The sequence below is a fragment of the Puntigrus tetrazona genome, chromosome 10 (assembly GCF_018831695.1).
Source record: "Puntigrus tetrazona isolate hp1 chromosome 10, ASM1883169v1, whole genome shotgun sequence".
Taxonomy (NCBI): Eukaryota; Metazoa; Chordata; class Actinopteri; order Cypriniformes; family Cyprinidae; genus Puntigrus; species Puntigrus tetrazona.
Genome location: NC_056708.1, coordinates 7,200,019 through 7,222,223, shown reverse-complemented (window position 1 = coordinate 7,222,223; position 22,205 = coordinate 7,200,019). Strand labels below are relative to the sequence as shown.

Below are 22,205 nucleotides of genomic sequence, written 5' to 3'. Positions count from 1 at the left end.
AGTTTGAAAGGAACATTTTGCTGAACAGAACAACGAATCTGACGATTTTCTCCTGAATCTTTGTCCTGAACATTAATGATTCCCACCTCAGTACCTGGATCAGAGTTTTCAGATACTGGATTATTCAACGATTTCAGGATGATTCTAGGTGGATTATCATTAACATCAGTTATATCTATCATCATTTTAGCAGTTGATGCCAATCCAGATGCATCTTTGGACTGAATTCCCATTTCATACTTTTTGTCTTTTTCATAATCAATTTCTCCGATCACCACAATTTGTCCTGACTCTTATTAATAGAAAATAATTTCACAGCTTTATCTGATATTCTACTAAATTCATAGGTCACTTCCCCGTTTGGACCTTCATCAGCATCAGTTGCACTCACTCTGATTATTTCTGTTCCTGAAGGTGTATTTTCAGCCAGAGTGACTTTATAAACAGACTCACTAAACACCGGGACATTATCATTAGCATCGAGAACAGTGATGTGTATGACAGCAGTGCCAGACCTCTGCGGTGAACCACCATCAGTGGCTGTGAGTATCATATCTATCTCCTTCTGCTGCTCGCGATCCAACTCCTTTTCCAACACGAGTTCAGCGTATTTCCCTCCATCTGCAGTATCGTGAACATTTCAAAACAAAATGTTTATTTTTTCCAGTGAATAGCTGTTAACCATTTTGTCCAATATCATTGTCATGTGCCTCATCTAAACGGAATCGCTGACCTTTAATTGCTGATTCTCTAATTTCAAAATTAATACGTTCATTTGAAACCGTGGTGCGTTGTCATTTATATCCTGAATTTGAAGAATTATACGATGCACTTCAAGAGGGTTTTCCAGGACGAGCTCATAACTGAGAATGCAGGACATTTGTGATCCACAAAGCTCCTCTCGATCTATTGTCTCTGTCACGATTAAATCACCAGAATTCAGATTAATATCACAGTACCGTTTGCTGCTGTCCTCCGTTTCTATCCGAGCTTTACGAGCAGATAAATGTTTCACATCCATCCTCAGATCCTTGGCTATATTTCCAATCACATACTGGCGCTTCGTTTCTTCCGGAATATTGTAGCTCAAATCATCACAGACGGTTCTCAGAGCAAAGAGAAGGAGAGCAACGAAAACACGTCAAAAAGGAGCTGAAAATAATCCGTGTTCCATTTTGAAAAGTTTAATGTTGCACCTTCTCAACAGTAAATGAATCTAGAAATATTTAATTCTATCTATCAGCCTCGAATGACTGTTACTCCATTTTGTGCGGCGTTTATTCTTACAGACAGAGCTCATATTGCATACATTAAGTGTGGGAGGAGACGACACTCTGCAGACTTGGTGAATAGCGACTCTGTGAGTATTTTGGGTTCATTGCATCACTAATGCATTTAATGAAAAAGACAGAGATTAATCATTCGCAAAGTGTGATCATGGTCAACGCATCGATTTTCTTCAATATAAGTTCAGATAAAAATAACTGAAAAACTGTCACAATTTTCAGAGAGAAAGAATAACAGACAGTCCTGGCGCTGTATATTCGTGGTGCTGAAACAGGATGAGCTCAGAATAAAATTCAACCAGACCATTGTAACGTAAATTTCGATAAGTAAATGAAATTAGTTTAAATAAATTTTAATATTTTTTACTATTATTATTTTATAAAGCAATGGACTTTTATTCGTTTGTTTTAACGTCCAAATGGAATAAATAACTCAAAAAAATCATATCAAACTTATAGACACTTCCAATTAAAAGGAAAAAGAAACTTTTTACACATAGCTCAAATACACAATTACCAATGCCACATTACCTTTTCAACATATTTAAAAACCGCAAAGCACATGTGGGGGAAGATATATATATATATATATATATCAAATGTCATCACACACACACTCCATTATATATATAACATTATATGCGTTATATATATAAACACTCATTGTACTGAGTTGTCTTGGACTACAAAGATATACATTAAAAATTATCTCAATGCAAATTTTATTTAGTTATTTCAGAAGTTTATTATTGTGAAATGATTATTTAATTATGTGAAAATTAGTTAAATTAGAATGAAAAAGTCTAAAAGGTAGCCAATGTATTCAAAACAAGGTTGCAAGACAAATTTTTTTCACAGGCAGTTTGTCAGCAATAGCTGTATATTAATTCTACTTTTCATTTTAAATAAATCAGAGAAAACGTAAATAAATATTTTATTTTTATCGTACGAGAATATTTAAACATGAGCATGTACAGTCTGCTGCAAGATTGCTGATTGCCTATTATTGTTTTGATTTGTATTAATAATGTAATAATGAATAATAATAATATCATAATGATAACATTTGGATTTGCTCCTCTGATATAATTCCACCATATGAATAATGAACTGGAATGCACTAAGAATAATCTTTTTAATATCATAAATGTCACATCTATTTTCACTTTTTCCATGAATACTTTAAAAATAAATCTGGCCTTTCATGTCCTACTCATCTACCATCTGTTGTGATAACATTGTTAATATTAATCAACATTTTTTCAAAATTCATTGTAAATCCATTAATTTACAACATGGATATGTAATACACACATTACATTATAGCTGTGTAATAAAGGCTTTGTGATTTCGTGGTATTCGTGGTATACTGAAAGTAATTTGTTAATGCAAATGTAAACACATTGTACCAAATTTTTTAAAATGCATATTATTACTTTCATTAAAAAGCATTCATGATAGTAAATTAAAGTGTGGGTAAAGTTGCTTCCATATTATCCTTTATACTCAAAATCAAATAGAAGTTTGAGTATACCAGAAGGTAGTACAATATAATAAACAACAAGTGTAACAACAACAAAACTACTTATACGATATGAATGAAGTGAAACATAGACATTTGAAACACCAGTCAAAAAATTGGTAAGATTGCATGGTCAAAGCTTTCTTACCTCATCTTCATTCTGTGTAAAGTCAAGTGTTATCATGCTCGAGCCAAACTGAAAATTGTGCTCCTTTTTCAGAGTCCCACCAGCAGGAAGTGTGTTTTCATTATACGAGTTCACAAACTTAAAGTCACTGGTGCGCGAGCCTGTGGTTAGATACGCGTCATAATTGTAAGAGCTGCGGAGAGTTCCTGCTCCATCCACCTCTGCATAGTTAGGAGGAAGATAGGCGCTGGGAACAGCTACTGCTCCATCAAACAACAGTCTGGGCTTTCTCCTGTGACAAAACTTCACTGCCACGATCAGTATGATGAACGTCAGGAAGAAGGTGGACACAGAAACTAATGCAATGATCAAGTAAGACGTCAGTTTAGAGTTGTCCTCATAAGTCATATCTTTAAGTTCAGGAACTTCAGAAAGATTGTCAGAAATCAGTAAATTTACAGCACAGGTTGTAGACAGAGAGGGCTGTCCGTTATCCTTCACTGAAATAACGAGGTTCTGCTTCATATTGTCAGATTCAGAAATGTCTCGCTGTGTTTTGATCTCTCCACTATGAAGACCAATGGAGAAAAGTCCAGGATCAGGAGATTTGACAATCTGATAGGACAGCCATGCATTCTGTCCAGAGTCAGCATCTACAGCGATCACCTTGGACACCAGAGAGCCAGAGAGAGTCGCTTTAGGGACCATTTCAGTCATTAGAGACTTTCCATCAGGAACAGGGTATAATATCTGTGGAGAGTTATCGTTCTCATCTGTTATGAAGACTTTGACGGTCACGTTACTGCTGAGCGCTGGAGATCCATTGTCTCTGGCAGCGACTTTGACAGTCAAGTTTCTGAACTGTTCATAATCAAATGATCTCACAGCGTGAATCACCCCTGTATCTCCATTAATAGATAGAAAGGAGGACACGGGACCCCATTGACTTCACTGGGAACCAGAGAATACAGTACAGTCCCGTTCTGTCTCCAGTCTGGGTCATTTGCACTGACAGAACAAACAGAAGTGCCTGGTTTGTTATTTTCACTTATATAAGCGCTGTAGGACTGCTGCTCAAATACAGGAGGATTGTCATTCACGTCTGAGACAAATAAATGAATTGTCATGGAGGTGGATAATGGTGGAGATCCCCCATCTGTGGCTGTGATGGTAATGTTATAATCAGATTCTTTCTCTCGGTCTAGAGCTTTTGTAGTTACCAGAGAGAAATAGTTTTTAACAGATGGGTTCAGTTTGAAAGGAACATTTTGCTGAACAGAACAACGAATCTGACGATTTTCTCCTGAATCTTTGTCCTGAACATTAATGATTCCCACCTCAGTACCTGGATCAGAGTTTTCAGGAACTGGATTATTCAAAGATTTCAGGATGATTCTAGGTGGATTATCATTAACATCAGTTATATCTATCATCATTTTAGCAGTTGATGCCAATCCCGATGCATCTTTGGACTGAATTATCATTTCATATTTTTTTTCATTTTCATAATCAATTTCTCCAACCACCATAACTTGTCCCGTTTTCTTATTAATAGAAAATAATTTCACAGCTTTATCTGATATTCTACTAAATTCATAGGTCACTTCCCCGTTTGGACCTTCATCAGCATCAGTTGCACTCACTCTGATTATTTCTGTTCCTGAAGGTGTATTTTCAGCCAGAGTGACTTTATAAACAGACTCACTAAACACCGGGACATTATCATTAGCATCGAGAACAGTGATGTGTATGACAGCAGTGCCAGACCTCTGCGGTGAACCACCATCAGTGGCTGTGAGTATCATATCTATCTCCTTCTGCTGCTCGCGATCCAACTCCTTTTCCAGCACAAGTTCAGCGTATTTCCCTCCATCTGCACTATCGTGAATTTCCAATATAAAATGTTTATTTTTCGCCAGGGCATAACCATTAATACCATTTTGTCCTATGTCATTGTCATGTGCCTCATCCAAGCGGAATTTCTCGCCTTTGTCTGCTGATTCTCTAATTTCAAAATTAATACGTTCATTCGGAAACCGTGGTGCGTTATCATTTATATCCTGAATTTGAAGAATTATACGATGCACTTCAAGAGGGTTTTCCAGGACGAGCTCATAACTGAGAATGCAGGACATTCGAGATCCACAAAGCTCCTCTCGATCTATTGTCTCTGTCACGATTAAATCACCAGAATTCAGATTAATATCACAGTACCGTTTGCTGCTGTCCTCCGTTTCTATCCGAGCTTTACGAGCAGATAAATGTTTCACATCCATCCTCAGATCCTTCGCTATATTTCCAATCACATACTGGCGCTTCGTTTCTTCCGGAATATTGTAACTCAAATCATCGCAGACGGTTCTCAGAGCAAAGAGAACGAGAGCAACGAAACACGTCAAAAAAGGAGCTGAAAATAATCCGTGTTCCATTTTTGAAGATTTGATGTTGCACCTTCTCAACAGTAAACGAATCTTAGAAATATGTTAGAATTCTATCTATGTCGAATGACTGTTACTCCATTTTGTGCGGCGTTTATTCTTACAGACAGAGCTCATGTTACATACATCACAAATGGGAGGAGAGACGCATTACTCTGCAGACTTAGTGAATAGCGACACTGTGAGTATTTTCTGTTCATTGCAACACTCAAACATTTAATGCAAAAGACTACAGTTATCAACTAAGTCAGGTCTCGTATTTGTAAAGGCGTATCACTGTAAAAATGCTTTCATAAATGTTTAGCTATATTTATATTTGAGAGGAAAATTTGTCACTTAACCAAAGATAAACTATAAAATAAAGTTCTGGTGCTGTCTAGGACTCTGGTGCTGAAACTGTATGACCTTTAGAAGCAATGGACAAAATGATAAATTAACTTCAAATCATATTCATATTAAATTAAAGGATAAAGCCGTTTTACAAATGAAAATATGCAATTACTCAACGGTTACCGTTTCTTTAACGGAAGGTTATTCTAATATATATAAATATCAGTGTCTACGGACGGTTACTCCATTTTGTGTAACATTTATTTTAACCGACAGAGCTCATATCACACTACATTCTTGGTGAATAGCGACACTAAAAGTTTTTTTTGTTTGTTTGTTTGTTTTTTTCTCGGTTATTTGAATGTTGCATGAAAAGTCAACAGCTATGGACCAAAATATGTCTTTTATTTTTTTTCAAAGAGTGCTATCTTGCAATATTCATCTACTTTAAAATAGATATAAAGAGAGAAAACGTAAGCTATCAAGTCGTCTGACAAAATATGCAACAGTCAGTGCTGATGGGGTCGATGTTTGTGGTGTTAAAAATGAATAGCTAAATTTAATGATAAACTGGATGAGAAAAAGTGATGCAACTTCAAGTTTTATATTAAATAAGTAAATCCGTTTTAGTATTAAATGTCCCTTTACACTTGATCAATAAACTTAGTAAAATATATATCAATTCAAACCTACAAAAAAATTATCTCAGAGTGATAAAACAATAAAAACAAAAACATTGTATCAAAATTCCATGAATCTATTAATTCAAGCATGGATAAAATACACAGTTGTTTACTAGTCAATGTCAGTGACCCAGTAATTTGGTCCACTTACTATTTTATTATATTAGTGGCAAACTTGGTCTCAGCTACATAAAATAAATTAAATAAAAAATACATGAATAAATACTAGATGGGTGTTTTGATAGTCAAGTGAAATAAACTTAAATCATACAATTTACAACAAAGTTTGAGGTGAATTCAAAACACACAGGACAACAAGAAATGACGCCAATTAAATATTATCTAACAACAGCAATACTATTTATAATATACAAAACAAAGTTTAAACACCAGTCAAAATGATTGTAAATAGTCTACAGCAATACTATTTATAATATCTTACAGTCTCATCCTCTTACCTTCTCATTCTGTGTAAAGTCAAGTGTTATCATGCTCGAGCCAAACTGAAAATTGTGCTCCTTTTTCAGAGTACAGCCAGCAGGAAGTGTGTTTTCATTATACGAGTTCACAAACTTAAAGTCACTGGTGCGCGAGCCTGTGGTTAGATACGCGTCATAATTGTAAGAGCTGCGGAGAGTTCCTGCTCCATCCACCTCTGCATAGTTAGGAGGAAGATAGGCGCTGGGAACAGCTACTGCTCCATCAAACAACAGTCTGGGCTTTCTCCTGTGACAAAACTTCACTGCCACGATCAGTATGATGAACGTCAGGAAGAAGGTGGACACAGAAACTAATGCAATGATCAAGTAAGACGTCAGTTTAGAGTTGTCCTCATAAGTCATATCTTTAAGTTCAGGAACTTCAGAAAGATTGTCAGAAATCAGTAAATTTACAGCACAGGTTGTAGACAGAGAGGGCTGTCCGTTATCCTTCACTGAAATAACGAGGTTCTGCTTCATATTGTCAGATTCAGAAATGTCTCGCTGTGTTTTGATCTCTCCACTATGAAGACCAATGGAGAAAAGTCCAGGATCAGGAGATTTGACAATCTGATAGGACAGCCATGCATTCTGTCCAGAGTCAGCATCTACAGCGATCACCTTGGACACCAGAGAGCCAGAGAGAGTCGCTTTAGGGACCATTTCAGTCATTAGAGACTTTCCATCAGGAACAGGGTATAATATCTGTGGAGAGTTATCGTTCTCATCTGTTATGAAGACTTTGACAGTCACGTTACTGCTGAGCGCTGGAGATCCATTGTCTCTGGCAACGACTTTGACAGTCAAGTTTCTGAACTGTTCATAATCAAATGATCTCACAGCGTGAATCACCCCTGTATCTCCATTAATAGATAGAAAGGAGGACACCGGGACCCCATTGACTTCACTGGGAACCAGAGAATACAGTACAGTCCCGTTCTGTCTCCAGTCTGGGTCATTTGCACTGACAGAACAAACAGAAGTGCCTGGTTTGTTATTTTCACTTATATAAGCGCTGTAGGACTGCTGCTCAAATACAGGAGGATTGTCATTCACGTCTGAGACAAATAAATGAATTGTCATGGAGGTGGATAATGGTGGAGATCCCCCATCTGTGGCTGTGATGGTAATGTTATAATCAGATTCTTTCTCTCGGTCTAGAGCTTTTGTAGTTACCAGAGAGAAATAGTTTTTAACAGATGGGTTCAGTTTGAAAGGAACATTTTGCTGAACAGAACAACGAATCTGACGATTTTCTCCTGAATCCTTGTCCTGAACATTAATGATTCCCACCTCAGTACCTGGATCAGAGTTTTCAGATACTGGATTATTCAAAGATTTCAGGATGATTCTAGGTGGATTATCATTAACATCAGTTATATCTATGATTACATTTGCAGTTGATGCTAATCCAGAGGAATCTTGAGCATGAATTCCTATTTCATAGTTTCTTTCATTTTCATAATCAAGTTCTCCGATCACAACAATCTGCCCTGATTCCTTATTAATAGAAAATAATTTAGCAGTTTTATCTGACATTCTACTAAATTCATAGGTCACTTCCCCGTTTGGACCTTCATCAGCATCAGTTGCACTCACTCTGATTATTTCTGTTCCTGAAGGTGTATTTTCAGCCAGAGTGACTTTATAAACAGACTCACTAAACACCGGGACATTATCATTAGCATCGAGAACAGTGATGTGTATGACAGCAGTGCCAGACCTCTGCGGTGAACCACCATCAGTGGCTGTGAGTATCATATCTATCTCCTTCTGCTGCTCGCGATCCAACTCCTTTTCCAGCACGAGTTCAGCGTATTTTTTTCCACCTGCACTATCGTGAACATTTAAAACAAAATGGTCGTTTCTCTCCAGTGAATAGCTGTTAACCGCATTATTCCCAATATCTGAATCATGAGCCTCATGTAGACGGAATCGCTGGCCTTTGTCTGCTGATTCTGTAATTTCGAAGTTAAAACGTTCATTCGGAAACCGTGGTGCGTTGTCATTTATATCCTGAATTTGAAGAATTATACGATGCACTTCAAGAGGGTTTTCCAGGACGAGCTCATAACTGAGAATGCAGGACATTCGAGATCCACAAAGCTCCTCTCGATCTATTGTCTCTGTCACGATTAAATCACCAGAATTCAGATTAATATCACAGTACCGTTTGCTGCTGTCCTCCGTTTCTATCCGAGCTTTACGAGCAGATAAATGTTTTACATCCATCCTCAGATCCTTCGCTATATTTCCAATCACATACTGGCGCTTCGTTTCTTCTGGAAAATTGTAACTCAAATCTGAACCGAAGGCTTTTGGATGAAACAGAAGGAAAGCCACGAAAAACGCAAATAAACGAACCGAAAGCAATTTGTTATCCATTTTTGAGAAGCCGATGAGTAAACGCTCAACAAACGAGCCTCTGACGGATGATAGTCCAATAATTTTCTCAGGATCGACGGACGGTTACTCCATTTTGTGCTGCGTTTATTCTAAGAGACGCATCTCATACTGCATACATTAAGTGTGGGAGGAGAGACGCAGTAGTCTTGGTGAACAGCGACACTCTGAGTATTTTTGGGTGAATGCATGAATCATGGATTTATTAAAATAACAGCAAAGTATTAACCAAAAGAAGTGTGATGTTTGTCAGCGTGTATTATTGGAAAATATAAATCTACATAAAATAAATACAGGAAAGGAATTGGAAATGTTCATATTTACAAAGGTGCTGTCCGTGCTTGTGGTTCTGAAACTTAGATGACCTCAAAAACATTACACTATAAAACAATGTAACTTCAAATGCACGTGGAATAAAATAATACATCTGTTCTGAAAGAAAGTAAGCCTTATCATACAACAAAGTTTTAACTATACACACTGTTCTATCAACCGCAAAGTGATAATTGTTCTGACACTTTAAAGCCATGGTAAAACTTACAAAAAAGCTAGGTTTGTTGTTAGGCTAAAAAGGAAACAGAAAATGGCAAGAAAAAAGCTTAATCTAACAGAATTTAAATGCACAACTTAGCCAAAGCCACGTTAGCTTTTCTCGACATGTTTGAAGACCGCATTTCCCATTATACACAAACAAATCAGCAGAGAATCAAAAATACAATTGTGCATGTTCAACCAGAATTCAAACGAGTAGTTGAAAAGTATTGTTAAAGGTGTGCAGGAAAGCAGGAAGAACACACTTTCATGACATCAAAAATTTGCGAACTACATAACCTTGTCCATTTAATGAAAACATCTACATCAACTACGTTAAAGTGTGAGGTATTTAAAAAAACGTTTATTTTGAAATTATTATTTATCTCTGAATATGTTACATTGCAAAGTAAGTGGCACAGGTCCCGATTTCAGAGCTGTAGCAGCACAAAAGTCAGTAGGCTACTGGTGCTGTGATTCTGAAACCGAATGACTTCACAAATAGATTAGCCGAAATAAATTTGTATTAACTTTAAGTTTTAATGTACACTGTGCTTCTCAGAAATGCTCATATGTATACTTCACTAAACTCATTAAGGAGACTTTATATGCCTTCAGTCCCGATGCTGATAGCGCTGTGGCAATAAATCAACAACATTATGAGACTAAAAGCTAGCCAAACACTCATTCTGATTTAATAAATATTTTTCTGTGTAGACATAGTCATAGTATTTTATAGATATCTTAAAATGAAGGTCAGGAAATAAAGAGAACTGAAAGCAATAAAATACAGAAATGTGTAATAAAGTGTGAGGTTCTCGTAAAAGGCAACCCAGCATCATGTATTATTTAATCAGCTCGAGACACTATGAAATATCAACACAGTCTCACAACCAATTTATACATATATTACGAGTTGGCAAATTTGTGGCTAATACAATTTTGTCTAAAACCCCAGTGACAAGTAGATTTAGGGGCGGGGTTAGGTGTTAGTAATTTAAAAAAATTTAAACGAAGTGGCAACTCGACCTTGTATGAATTGCCGTGAGATTGGGCTGGAAATACTATAATTAGAAATAGTCGAGAAGAGTTAAACTTCTCTTACCTCATTTTCATTTCCTGTAAAGTCAAGTGTTATCATGCTCGAGCCAAACTGAAAATCGTGTTCCTTTTTCAGAGTACAGCCAGCAGGAAGTGTGTTTTCATTATACGAGTTCACAAACTTAAAGTCACTGGTGCGCGAGCCTGTGGTTAGATACGCGTCATAATTGTAAGAGCTGCGGAGAGTTCCTGCTCCATCCACCTCTGCATAGTTAGGAGGAAGATAGGCGCTGGGAACAGCTACTGCTCCATCAAACAACAGTCTGGGCTTTCTCCTGTGACAAAACTTCACTGCCACGATCAGTATGATGAACGTCAGGAAGAAGGTGGACACAGAAACTAATGCAATGATCAAGTAAGACGTCAGTTTAGAGTTGTCCTCATAAGTCATATCTTTAAGTTCAGGAACTTCAGAAAGATTGTCAGAAATCAGTAAATTTACAGCACAGGTTGTAGACAGAGAGGGCTGTCCGTTATCCTTCACTGAAATAACGAGGTTCTGCTTCATATTGTCAGATTCAGAAATGTCTCGCTGTGTTTTGATCTCTCCACTATGAAGACCAATGGAGAAAAGTCCAGGATCAGGAGATTTGACAATCTGATAGGACAGCCATGCATTCTGTCCAGAGTCAGCATCTACAGCGATCACCTTGGACACCAGAGAGCCAGAGAGAGTCGCTTTAGGGACCATTTCAGTCATTAGAGACTTTCCATCAGGAACAGGGTATAATATCTGTGGAGAGTTATCGTTCTCATCTGTTATGAAGACTTTGACGGTCACGTTACTGCTGAGCGCTGGAGATCCATTGTCTCTGGCAACGACTTTGACAGTCAAGTTTCTGAACTGTTCATAATCAAATGATCTCACAGCGTGAATCACCCCTGTATCTCCATTAATAGATAGAAAGGAGGACACCGGGACCCCATTGACTTCACTGGGAACCAGAGAATACAGTACAGTCCCGTTCTGTCTCCAGTCTGGGTCATTTGCACTGACAGAACAAACAGAAGTGCCTGGTTTGTTATTTTCACTTATATAAGCGCTGTAGGACTGCTGCTCAAATACAGGAGGATTGTCATTCACGTCTGAGACAAATAAATGAATTGTCATGGAGGTGGATAATGGTGGAGATCCCCCATCTGTGGCTGTGATGGTAATGTTATAATCAGATTCTTTCTCTCGGTCTAGAGCTTTTGTAGTTACCAGAGAGAAATAGTTTTTAACAGATGGGTTCAGTTTGAAAGGAACATTTTGCTGAACAGAACAACGAATCTGACGATTTTCTCCTGAATCTTTGTCCTGAACATTAATGATTCCCACCTCAGTACCTGGATCAGAGTTTTCAGGAACTGGATTATTCAAAGATTTCAGGATGATTCTAGGTGGATTATCATTAACATCAGTTATATCTATCATCATTTTAGCAGTTGATGCCAATCCCGATGCATCTTTAGCTTGAATTCCCATTTCATACTTTTTGTCTTTTTCATAATCAAGTTCTCCGATCACCACAATCTGCCCTGATTCTTTATTAATAGAAAATAATTTAGCAGTTTTATCTGACATTCTACTAAATTCATAGGTCACTTCCCCGTTTGGACCTTCATCAGCATCAGTTGCACTCACTCTGATTATTTCTGTTCCTGAAGGTGTATTTTCAGCCAGAGTGACTTTATAAACAGACTCACTAAACACCGGGACATTATCATTAGCATCGAGAACAGTGATGTGTATGACAGCAGTGCCAGACCTCTGCGGTGAACCACCATCAGTGGCTGTGAGTATCATATCTATCTCCTTCTGCTGCTCGCGATCCAACTCCTTTTCCAACACGAGTTCAGCGTATTTCCCTCCATCTGCAGTATCGTGAACATTTAAAACAAAATGTCTATTTTTTTGCAGTGAATAGCTGTTAATGGCATTTTGTCCAATATCAGTGTCATGTGCCTCATCCAAACGGAATCGCTGGCCTTTAATTGCTGATTCTGTAATTTCAATTTTTATATACTCATTTGCAAATCGCGGAGTGTTGTCATTTATATCCTGAATTTGAAGAATTATACGATGCACTTCAAGAGGGTTTTCCAGGACGAGCTCATAACTGAAAATGCAGGGAATTTGTGATCCACAAAGCTCCTCTCGATCTATTGTCTCTGTCACGATTAAATCACCAGAATTCAGATTAATATCACAGTACCGTTTGCTGCTGTCCTCTGTTTCTATCCGAGCTTTACGAGCAGATAATTGTTTCACTTCCATCCTCAGATCCTTCGCTATATTTCCAATCACATACTGGCGCTTCGTTTCTTCCGGAAAATTGTAACTCAAATCATCGCAGACGGTTCTCAGAGCAAAGAGAATAAGAGCAGCGAAATACGTCAAAAAAGGAGCTGAAAATAATCCGTGTTCCATTGTTAAAGGTTTGATATTTCAATGATCAACAGTAAATGTCTGCTGAACGGATGATTTTCTAAGCTATCTCGACGGACGCTTACTCCATTTTGTGCGGATATTCTTACAGACAGATCTCATGCTGCATACATTAAGTGTGGGAGGAGAGACACAGCTGTCTTGGTGAACAGCGACTCTGTGAGTTTTTTTGGGCTCATTGCATCATTAATGCATTTATTGAAAAGACAGAGGATTAATCATTCGAAGTGTGATGTTGGTCAACGCATCGATTTACTTCAATATAAGTTCAGATAAAAATAAATTAAAAACTGCCACACATTCAGAGATGAAGAACAACAGACAGTCCTGGCGCTGTCCGGGTTCGTGGTGCTGAAACAGGATGAGCTCAGAGATATTCAACCAGACCATTGTAACGTAAATTTCGATTCCTATTGAACAAAAGAGTAAATCGGCTTTAAAAGAAAGTTACTCTTATTATTTTATTTAGCACGTCAACCATTTGTTCGTAAGTTTTAACGTCCAAGTAGAATAAATACCGGACTCACGGTGACGATTCTTGTCAAACTTATAGACACTTCCAGTTAAAACAACGAAGAAAAATTGCAAGAAACTTTTAATCTTACATAGCTCAATTACACAACTTAGCCAATGCCACATTACATTTTCTCAACATATTGAAAGACCGCAAAGCACATGTGGGGGAAGATGAGTGGCATTTTTTCACTTGTATCAAACTTCATCAAAAACCAACTCTAGCTACATTATACCCCGCACATAGCCCGCTGCAATGCGTTCACTGGAATTAAACGCCAGGTTTGTACTGAGTTGTGCAGAAAGGACACAATTTTATTACATCAAAAATGATCTACATCCATAACGACATATTAGTTATTTCGAAGTTTATTATTGTGAAATGATTATTTAGTTTAGAAGAAGTTATATTGGAATGAAAAATAAATTAAATTGATCCCGTTTTCAAAGTTGTGGTTCTTAAGACAAATAATTTCACTGACAGTTTAGGTGAAAAAATAACAGTAGATTAATTCTGAATTTACCCTAAATAAATTAGAAATGCATGTGACTTAAAATAAAAATCTTTTTGTAATAACTACTTCAACCAAACGAACATCGCTTGTACATGTTTAAATGTTGTACACCAAAGCCTACCTACCAACCTCAAAATAATAATAATAAAAATAATAATAATAATAACAATTCATGTACATATACCTCGAAACAGAAACAGAATACCTCGAAAATAATTCTACATATCGTGTCCAAAACTCATCTACGCAGTCTGATGTGTCGTCATACCAGATACTGATAGCGGTTTGCCGAAAATGTACAAAACATAAGACTAAAAACAAGTTAAAGGATATTAACTCTATAGACTCTATAGACGTGTGATAAAGGCGGTGGATTTCGTGGATCAACACCCTCCCCGCTCCCCGTCTGAGAGATACTCCAATAAACAAATAAATTAGTCATTAACTAAAAGAAAAATGAATAAAAAATATATTATTTTCGTTACAAAGCAGTACCAATAGTAGATTAAATTTACACCGTTAGATGTGTGTATTGTGTTTTATAGATAGCTTGAAATGAAAGCCGGGAAATATAGATAGCGATATAATACGAAAAAGTGTAACGGAGTTTAAGGTTTTCATAAATATCTCTCCAGCGTCGTTAGACAAGAAGACACCAGTAAATAAAAAATATTTAAAGATTGAAGAGGAGTTAAACCTCTCTTACCTCATCTTCATTCTGTGTAAAGTCAAGTGTTATCATGCTCGAGCCAAACTGAAAATTGTGCTCCTTTTTCAGAGTCCCACCGGCAGGAAGTGTGTTTTCATTATACGAGTTCACAAACTTAAAGTCACTGGTGCGCGAGCCTGTGGTTAGATACGCGTCATAATTGTAAGAGCTGCGGAGAGTTCCTGCTCCATCCACCTCTGCATAGTTAGGAGGAAGATAGGCGCTGGGAACAGCTACTGCTCCATCAAACAACAGTCTGGGCTTTCTCCTGTGACAAAACTTCACTGCCACGATCAGTATGATGAACGTCAGGAAGAAGGTGGACACAGAAACTAATGCAATGATCAAGTAAGACGTCAGTTTAGAGTTGTCCTCATAAGTCATATCTTTAAGTTCAGGAACTTCAGAAAGATTGTCAGAAATCAGTAGATTTACAGCACAGGTTGTAGACAGAGAGGGCTGTCCGTTATCCTTCACTGAAATAACGAGGTTCTGCTTCATATTGTCAGATTCAGAAATGTCTCGCTGTGTTTTGATCTCTCCACTATGAAGACCAATGGAGAAAAGTCCAGGATCAGGAGATTTGACAATCTGATAGGACAGCCATGCATTCTGTCCAGAGTCAGCATCTACAGCGATCACCTTGGACACCAGAGAGCCAGAGAGAGTCGCTTTAGGGACCATTTCAGTCATTAGAGACTTTCCATCAGGAACAGGGTATAATATCTGTGGAGAGTTATCGTTCTCATCTGTTATGAAGACTTTGACAGTCACGTTACTGCTGAGCGCTGGAGATCCATTGTCTCTGGCAACGACTTTGACAGTCAAGTTTCTGAACTGTTCATAATCAAATGATCTCACACCGTGAATCACCCCTGTATCTCCATTAATAGATAGAAAGGAGGACACCGGGACCCCATTGACTTCACTGGGAACCAGAGAATACAGTACAGTCCCGTTCTGTCTCCAGTCTGGGTCATTTGCACTGACAGAACAAACAGAAGTGCCTGGTTTGTTATTTTCACTTATATAAGCACTGTAGGACTGCTGCTCAAATACAGGAGGATTGTCATTCACGTCTGAGACAAATAAATGAATTGTCATGGAGGTGGATAATGGTGGAGATCCCCCATCTGTGGCTGTGATGGTAATGTTATAATCAGATTCTTTCTCTCGGTCTAGAGCTTTTGTAGTTACCAGAGAGAAATAGTTTTTAACAGATGGGTTCAGTTTGAAAGGAACATTTTGCTGAACAGAACAACGAATCTGACGATTTTCTCCTGAATCTTTGTCCTGAACATTAATGATTCCCACCTCAGTACCTGGATCAGAGTTTTCAGATACTGGATTATTCAAAGATTTCAGGATGATTCTAGGTGGATTATCATTAACATCAGTTATATCTATCATCATTTTAGCAGTTGATGCCAATCCAGATGCATCTTTAGCTTGAATTCCCATTTCATACTTTTTGTCTTTTTCATAATCAAGTTCTCCGATCACAACAATCTGCCCTGATTCCTTATTAATAGAAAATAATTTAGCAGTTTTATCTGACATTCTACTAAATTCATAGGTCACTTCCCCGTTTGGACCTTCATCAGCATCAGTTGCACTCACTCTGATTATTTCTGTTCCTGAAGGTGTATTTTCAGCCAGAGTGACTTTATAAACAGACTCACTAAACACCGGGACATTATCATTAGCATCGAGAACAGTGATGTGTATGACAGCAGTGCCAGACCTCTGCGGTGAACCACCATCAGTGGCTGTGAGTATCATATCTATCTCCTTCTGCTGCTCGCGATCCAACTCCTTTTCCAACACGAGTTCAGCGTATTTCCCTCCATCTGCACTATCGTGAACATTTAAAACAAAATGTCTATTTCTCTGCAGTGAATAGCTGTTAATGGCATTTTGTCCAATATCAGTGTCATGCGCCTCATCTAAACGAAATCGCTGACCTTTAATTGCTGATTCTCTGATTTCAATTTTTATATACTCATTTGCAAATCGCGGTGTATTGTCATTTATATCTTGAATTTGAAGAATTATACGATGCACTTCAAGAGGGTTTTCCAGGACGAGCTCATAACTGAGAATGCAGGGAATTTGTGATCCACAAAGCTCCTCTCGATCTATTGTCTCTGTCACGATTAAATCACCAGAATTCAGATTAATATCACAGTACCGTTTGCTGCTGTCCTCTGTTTCTATCCGAGCTTTACGAGCAGATAATTGCTTCACTTCCATCCTCAGATCCTTCGCTATATTTCCAATCACATACTGGCGCTTCGTTTCTTCCGGAATATTGTAGCTCAAATCATCGCAGACGGTTCTCAGAGCAAAGAGAATAAGAGCAGCGAAACACGTTAAAAAAGGAGCTGAAAATAATCCGTGTTCCATTGTTAAAGGTTTAATCTTTCAATCATCAACAGTAAATGTCTGCTGAACGGAGGATTTTCTAAGCTATCTCAGCCTCGACGGACGCTTACTCCATTTTGTGCGGATATTCTTACAGACAGATCTCATGCTGCATACATTAAGTGTGGGAGGAGAGACACAGCTGTCTTGGTGAACAGCGACTCTGTGAGTTTTTTTGGGCTCATTGCATCATTAATGCATTTATTGAAAAGACAGAGGATTAATCATTCGAAGTGTGATGTTGGTCAACGCATCGATTTACATCAATATAAGTTCAGATAAAAATAAATTAAAAACTGCCACACATTCAGAGATGAAGAACAACAGACAGTCCTGGCGCTGTCCGGGTTCGTGGTGCTGAAACGGGATGAGCTCAGAGATATTCAACCAGACCATTGTAACGTAAATTTCGATTCCTATTGAACAAAAGAGTAAATCGGTTTTAAAAGAAAGTTACGCTTATTATTTTATTCAGCACGTCAACCATTTTTTCGTAAGTTTTAACGTCCAAGTAGAATAAATACCGGACTCACGGTGACGATTCTTGTCAAACTTATAGACACTTCCAGTTAAAACAACGAAGAAAAAAAGCAAGAAACTTTTAATCTTACATAGCTCAAATACACAACTTAGCCAATGCCACGTTACATTTTCTCAACATATTTAAAGACCGCAAAGCACATGTGGGGGAAGATGAGTGGCATTTTTAAACTTGTATCAAAATTCATCAAAAACCAACTCTAGCTAAATTATACCCCGCACATAGCCCGCTGCAATGCGTTCACTGGAACTAAACGCAAGGTTTGTACTGAGTTGTGTAGAAAGGACACAATTTTATTACATCAAAAATTATCTTCATCCATAACGACATATTAGTTATTTCGAAGTTTATTATTGTGAAATGATTATTTAATTTAGAAGAAGTTATATTAGAATGAAAAATAAATTAAATTGATCCCGTTTTCAAAGTTGTGGTTCTTAAGACGAATACCTTCACTGACAGTTTAGGTGAAAAAAATAACAGTAGATTAATTCTGAATTTACCTAAATAAATTAGAAATGCATGTGACTTAAAATAAAAATCTTTTTGTAATAACTACTTCAACCAAACGAACATCGCTTGTACATGCTTAAAGATTGTACACCAAAGCCTACCTACCAACCTCAAATAATAATAATAATAATAATAATAATAATAATAATAATAATTCATGTACATATACCTCGAAACAGAAACAGAATACCTCGAAAATAATTCTACATATCGTGTCCAAAACTCATCTATGCAGTCTGATGTGTCGTCATACCAGATACTGATAGCGGTGTGCAGAAAATGTACGAAATCATAAGACTAAAAACAAGTGAAAGGATATTAACTCTATAGACTCTATAGACGTGTGATAAAGGCGGTGGATTTCGTGGGTCAACACCCTCCCCGCTCCCCGTCTGAGAGATACTCCAATAAATAAATAAATTAGTCATTAACTAAAAGAAAAATGAATAAAAAATATATTATTTTCGTTACAAAGCAGTACCAATAGTAGATTAAATTTACACCGTTAGATGTGTGTATTGTGTTTTATAGATAGCTTGAAATGAAAGCCGGGAAATATAGATAGCGATATAATACGAAAAAGTGTAACGGAGTTTAAGGTTTTCATAAATATCTCTCCAGCGTCGATAAACAAGAAGACACCAGTAAACAAAAAATATTTAAAGATTGAAGAGGAGTTAAACCTCTCTTACCTCATCTTCATTCTGAGTAAAGTCAAGTGTTATCATGCTCGAGCCAAACTGAAAATTGTGCTCCTTTTTCAGAGTCCCACCAGCAGGAAGTGTGTTTTCATTATACGAGTTCACAAACTTAAAGTCACTGGTGCGCGAGCCTGTGGTTAGATACGCGTCATAATTGTAAGAGCTGCGGAGAGTTCCTGCTCCATCCACCTCTGCATAGTTAGGAGGAAGATAGGCGCTGGGAACAGCTACTGCTCCATCAAACAACAGTCTGGGCTTTCTCCTGTGACAAAACTTCACTGCCACGATCAGTATGATGAACGTCAGGAAGAAGGTGGACACAGAAACTAATGCAATGATCAAGTAAGACGTCAGTTTAGAGTTGTCCTCATAAGTCATATCTTTAAGTTCAGGAACTTCAGAAAGATTGTCAGAAATCAGTAGATTTACAGCACAGGTTGTAGACAGAGAGGGCTGTCCGTTATCCTTCACTGAAATAACGAGGTTCTGCTTCATATTGTCAGATTCAGAAATGTCTCGCTGTGTTTTGATCTCTCCACTATGAAGACCGATGGAGAAAAGTCCAGGATCAGGAGATTTGACAATCTGATAGGACAGCCATGCATTCTGTCCAGAGTCAGCATCTACAGCGATCACCTTGGACACCAGAGAGCCAGAGAGAGTCGCTTTAGGGACCATTTCAGTCATTAGAGACTTTCCATCAGGAACAGGGTATAATATCTGTGGAGAGTTATCGTTCTCATCTGTTATGAAGACTTTGACAGTCACGTTACTGCTGAGCGCTGGAGATCCATTGTCTCTGGCAACGACTTTGACAATCAAGTTTCTGAACTGTTCATAATCAAATGATCTCACAGCGTGAATCACCCCTGTATCTCCATTAATAGATAGAAAGGAGGACACCGGGACCCCACTGACTTCACTGGGAACCAGAGAATACAGTACAGTCCCGTTCTGTCTCCAGTCTGGGTCATTTGCACTGACAGAACAAACAGAAGTGCCTGGTTTGTTATTTTCACTTATATAAGCGCTGTAGGACTGCTGCTCAAATACAGGAGGATTGTCATTCACGTCTTCGACTAATAATCTAATAGTTTTAGATGACGTTAAGGGCGGAGTACCTCCGTCAGTAGCTGTTATCGTGATATTATATTCAGATTCTCTCTCTCGGTCCAATGCTTCAGCTGTTACCAATGCAAAGTGGTTCTTAATTGATGGCGTTAGTTTAAAGCGATCGTTGTGCAGAATAAAACATTTAATATTTCCATTAGATTCTGTATCTTTGTCCTGCACGTATATAACTGCAACTTCTGTACCCACAGTCGCATCCTCCATAAGCGGCGTTTTAAAAGATTTAATCATGATAAACGGAGCATTATCATTAACATCACTGATGTCTACCACCACTTTAGAAGTGGCCGCTAGACCAGCTCCGTCTTTTGCTTTAACTCGAATCTCAAACGAAGGACTGTCTTCAAAATCTAACGGCCCTTTAATCCTCATTTCTCCCGATTCCGGGTCTATTGAAAAAATCGACTTTGCATTGACTGGCATATGACCAAACTCATAAGTAACATCTCCGTTTGCTCCTTCATCAGCATCACTAGCACTCACAGTAACCACAACTGAGTCTACAGGAAGGTTTTCAGGAACACTCACCTTATATACTGGCTGAGAAAAAACTGGTTTGTTATCATTAATGTCCAAAACGCGGATTTGTATAACTACAGAGCCTGATTTCTGAGGATTGCCCCCGTCATAAGCTGTCAAAATGAGAGAATGCTTGTCTTGCTTTTCACGATCCAGTTCACGCTCCAACACTATCTCCGCATACTTCCCAGTTTCAGCACTAGTCTGTACAGCTAAACTAAAATGCGGGTTATTTGAGATTCTATAGCCTTGTACTGAATTTATTCCGCTGTCCGGGTCCGCAGCCTCGTCTATGGAGAACCGAGACCCTTTATTTGCGGACTCCGGGATGTCTAATTTTACCTCACTGTGGGGGAAGGCTGGGCTGTTATCGTTTATGTCTTCAACCTCCAGAGTTATACGGTGCAGTTCAAGGGGGGTTTCCATGAAGAAATCAAAAGATAACGTGCACAAAGGCTTTTGTGCGCAGAGCTCTTCTCGGTCAATCCTTTCGTTTATCATCAATTCCCCATTCTGCGCGCTGATTTCACAGTAGCTTTTTTTCCCATCAAACTCAATCCTTGGCACCCGTGATGAAAATGTATTCCTATCGACTCCCAAATCCTGCGCAATTTTGCCAACCACTGACCCTCGCTTCATTTCTTCCGGAAAGGAATAGCGAATATCTCCCAAGCATAATGAAACCGCGAACGTGTAAAAGACAATGGCTTTCCGCATCGATCGACGCGACGCATACGCTGCAGTGTATTCCATTCTATGTAAAAGCAAAGCAAATTCTTACAGACAATTTCATAGGCTTGTTACTAAGATGGATATATCGTCCTCAGATACAAACAGCAGTGGTATGAACATGAGAAACGCGATCAGAAAATAGAATGCAAAGAAAATGGGTGGACCGATGAACATATTCCCAGCACAGATCAACAGCGACACACTGCGTGGTGAGAAGATATCTACAGGCTAAATATTACACAAGTCATTGAACTTGTTTCATTTTAAAGGCACCGTAATCTACAACTACGCGTGTTAAAAATGATCGTGGAAAATTTGAATAACATAATAAAGCTCAGGAGCAGACAGAGGCGCCGATACTATGATTTATTTTGTTACAAGACGATACAACTAGCAAAAGGTTTTCCTCACACTTACATTATAGTGAAAACCAAAGGGAATGCATTCTATTTGGAAAAATAAATCGATGAAAATATCAAAGTAACAAAACAGAATCAGTTCAAACACATTTAAGGACTTAAAAGCATCAATCGGGTTTTGTTAGTTTGTTTACGAGCCACAATACTTAGCAATTAA

At 38.0% G+C, this 22,205-nt stretch overlaps 2 protein-coding genes and 1 pseudogene across 9 annotated transcripts in view; all 3 read right to left on the bottom strand.

Moving 5' to 3' along the window:
* The window catches only part of LOC122353118 (protocadherin beta-16-like), a 142,659-nt gene that overhangs the window by 117,972 nt on the left and 2,482 nt on the right, over positions 1 to 22,205 (bottom strand). The window contains exons 1-2 of one of the 8 annotated variants that reach the window (XM_043250998.1): positions 6,857 to 9,417; positions 1,261 to 1,263 (exon numbers count right to left, since the gene is read on the bottom strand). The exons of 2 other annotated variants lie outside the window; for them this stretch is intronic. In XM_043250998.1, the coding sequence (XP_043106933.1) occupies positions 1,261 to 1,263; positions 6,857 to 9,250 (2,397 nt within the window). In that variant the 5' untranslated portion in view covers positions 9,251 to 9,417. Of the gene's footprint in view, positions 1 to 1,260; positions 1,264 to 6,856; positions 9,418 to 10,904; positions 13,628 to 19,238; positions 21,779 to 22,205 lie in introns of those variants that run through there. 5 more of the 8 variants (XM_043251025.1, XM_043250997.1, XM_043251023.1 and 2 more) reach the window with 5 other exon arrangements.
* Positions 2,942 to 6,008, bottom strand: LOC122352812 (annotated as a pseudogene).
* LOC122353123 (protocadherin beta-7-like) lies at positions 14,694 to 18,067 on the bottom strand. The gene has a single exon (XM_043251039.1). It carries the CDS (start codon positions 17,472 to 17,474, stop codon positions 15,051 to 15,053), a length of 2,424 nt encoding a protein of 807 aa, XP_043106974.1. The 5' UTR covers positions 17,475 to 18,067; the 3' UTR covers positions 14,694 to 15,050.

Coding starts and splice junctions, on each gene's coding strand:
- LOC122353123 (XM_043251039.1), bottom strand. CDS start 17,474: ATGGAACACGGATTATTTTCAGCTCCTTTTTTAACGTGTTTCGCTGCT.